Source organism: Malurus melanocephalus, unplaced genomic scaffold (genome assembly GCF_030028575.1).
Source record: "Malurus melanocephalus ecotype Western Australia unplaced genomic scaffold, MMel_1.1 scaffold_1282, whole genome shotgun sequence".
Classification (NCBI taxonomy): Eukaryota; Metazoa; Chordata; class Aves; order Passeriformes; family Maluridae; genus Malurus; species Malurus melanocephalus.
Genome location: NW_026624514.1, coordinates 3,492 through 5,155, shown reverse-complemented (window position 1 = coordinate 5,155; position 1,664 = coordinate 3,492). Strand labels below are relative to the sequence as shown.

The 1,664-nt window shown below is 58.8% G+C and overlaps 1 protein-coding gene across 1 annotated transcript in view; it reads left to right on the top strand.

Annotated features, from left to right (window-relative positions):
* The window catches only part of MAP2K2 (mitogen-activated protein kinase kinase 2), a gene marked incomplete at its 3' end in the record, with an annotated part of 8,874 nt that extends 7,215 nt beyond the window's left edge, over positions 1 to 1,659 (top strand). The window contains exons 5-7 of the mRNA XM_057387650.1: positions 244 to 330; positions 776 to 821; positions 1,641 to 1,659. Of these exons, the coding sequence (XP_057243633.1) occupies positions 244 to 330; positions 776 to 821; positions 1,641 to 1,659 (152 nt within the window). The remainder of the gene's footprint in view (positions 1 to 243; positions 331 to 775; positions 822 to 1,640) is intronic.
* Between the last annotated feature and the right edge of the window lie 5 nt (positions 1,660 to 1,664).

Here is a 1,664-nt window from a genome sequence, read left to right as displayed (position 1 = left end):
GTGATGGAAAATTTTCCCTTTGGGATTGTTCCATCAGCCATGGCTGTTAGCAGAGCTGGGATTTTTGGGTTGGATTTAGGATTGGGATTGGGTTCAGTGTGTGGATTGGGCAAGGAGAGGCAGGAAATGGTTTTTCCTGGTTTTTCACTGGAAAAGCAGTGAGGATGAGGAGGGTGAGGGTGGCTGTAGGGCCCACCTCTGTGACCCTGTAGGTGACACTTTTTTGGCACCACARTGATGCAGGAACCCCTTCTCCCTCTCTCCACAGCCTCCTCCCAAGCTGCCCAGCGGAGTCTTCACGCAGGATTTCCAGGAGTTTGTAAATAAATGGTGAGGATTTCACCTCCTGGCTGAAGGGGGAGGCCTGGACGTGCTCCCTGCCGGCTCCACCCTCCTCCTCCTGCCTTGGGAAGGGCTGCAAAAAAAGCAGTGAATTTGTGGGGCTGCTGARCAGGATCCCAAAATCCTTCTAAATSYGAGCCTGGCAGTGGTGGGGGATGGAGCAGATCCTGGGGCTGAGTCACCCCGTGGGCACAGAGACACCTGAAGGTGCTGCCAGAGCTGCCAGGGGTTGGAGATTGTGGAATTCTGCCAGGATTTGGGGTCTTTTCTCCACTGGCAGGGCACAATCTGTGCCCCCAGCCTGGAGGAGATGGATCCTGCAGCTTTTTGGGATCCTGGGGAAGGAGGAGCAGCTTTGGGTGAGGAGAARCCTCTCCAGCCCCATCCATCCCCTGCAGGAATCTCACGGTGCCTTTGCTCTCTCTCATTTCAGCTTAATTAAGAACCCAGCGGAACGAGCGGATCTGAAGATGCTGATGGTGAGTGGGGTGAGGGTTTTGCTGCTGCTGTGGGGTGGTGCCAGCTGCTGCCCCATCCCAAAGGCTGCACAGTGCCAGGCTGAGCTCATGGGGCTGTGATGGGATCTCTGTGGGATCTCAGCCCTGCAGACCCAGAAATCTGTGAGCTCTGGGCTGATCCAACAGCCTGGGCAGCGGGGAAAGGGGTGAGACCCCACCTGCAGAGCCACCTGCAGCCCTGGGATCCCAAAATAAGGACCTGGAGCTGCTGGGGAGAGTCCAGAGGAGGCTCTGGGGATGCTCCCAGGGCTGGAGTCGCTTTGGGGTCAGGCTGGGAGAGCTGGGGGTGCTCACATGGAGAGGAGAAGGATCCAGGAAGAGCTCAGAGCCCCTTTTGGGGCCTGAAGAGGCTCCAGGAGAGCTGGAGAGGGACTGGGGACAGGGGATGGAGGGACAGGACACAGGGAATGGGGTCACACTGCCAGAGGGTGGGGATGAGCGGGATTTTGGGAAGGAATTCCTCCCTGGGAAGGTGGGAGGGATTCGAGGGACGAGTATTTTCCCAAAATCCCCTTTCCCCACCTAATCCACAGCAGCGGGATCCTCCCCCCTCCCCAGGGAACATCCCCCAGCTCAGGGCCGGTGTTTGGGATCGGGGATGGTCCGGGAGGGGCTGCTCTGACCGGGGATTCTCCGGGAGGGGCTGTTCTCACCGGGGATTCTCCGGGAGGGGCCGTTCTGACCGAATCTCCCCGCTCTGACCGAATCTCCCCGCTCTGACCGAATCTCCCCGCTCTGACCGAATCTCCCCGCTCTGACCGAATCTCCCCGCTCTTGCAGAGCCACACGTTCATCAAGCGCTCC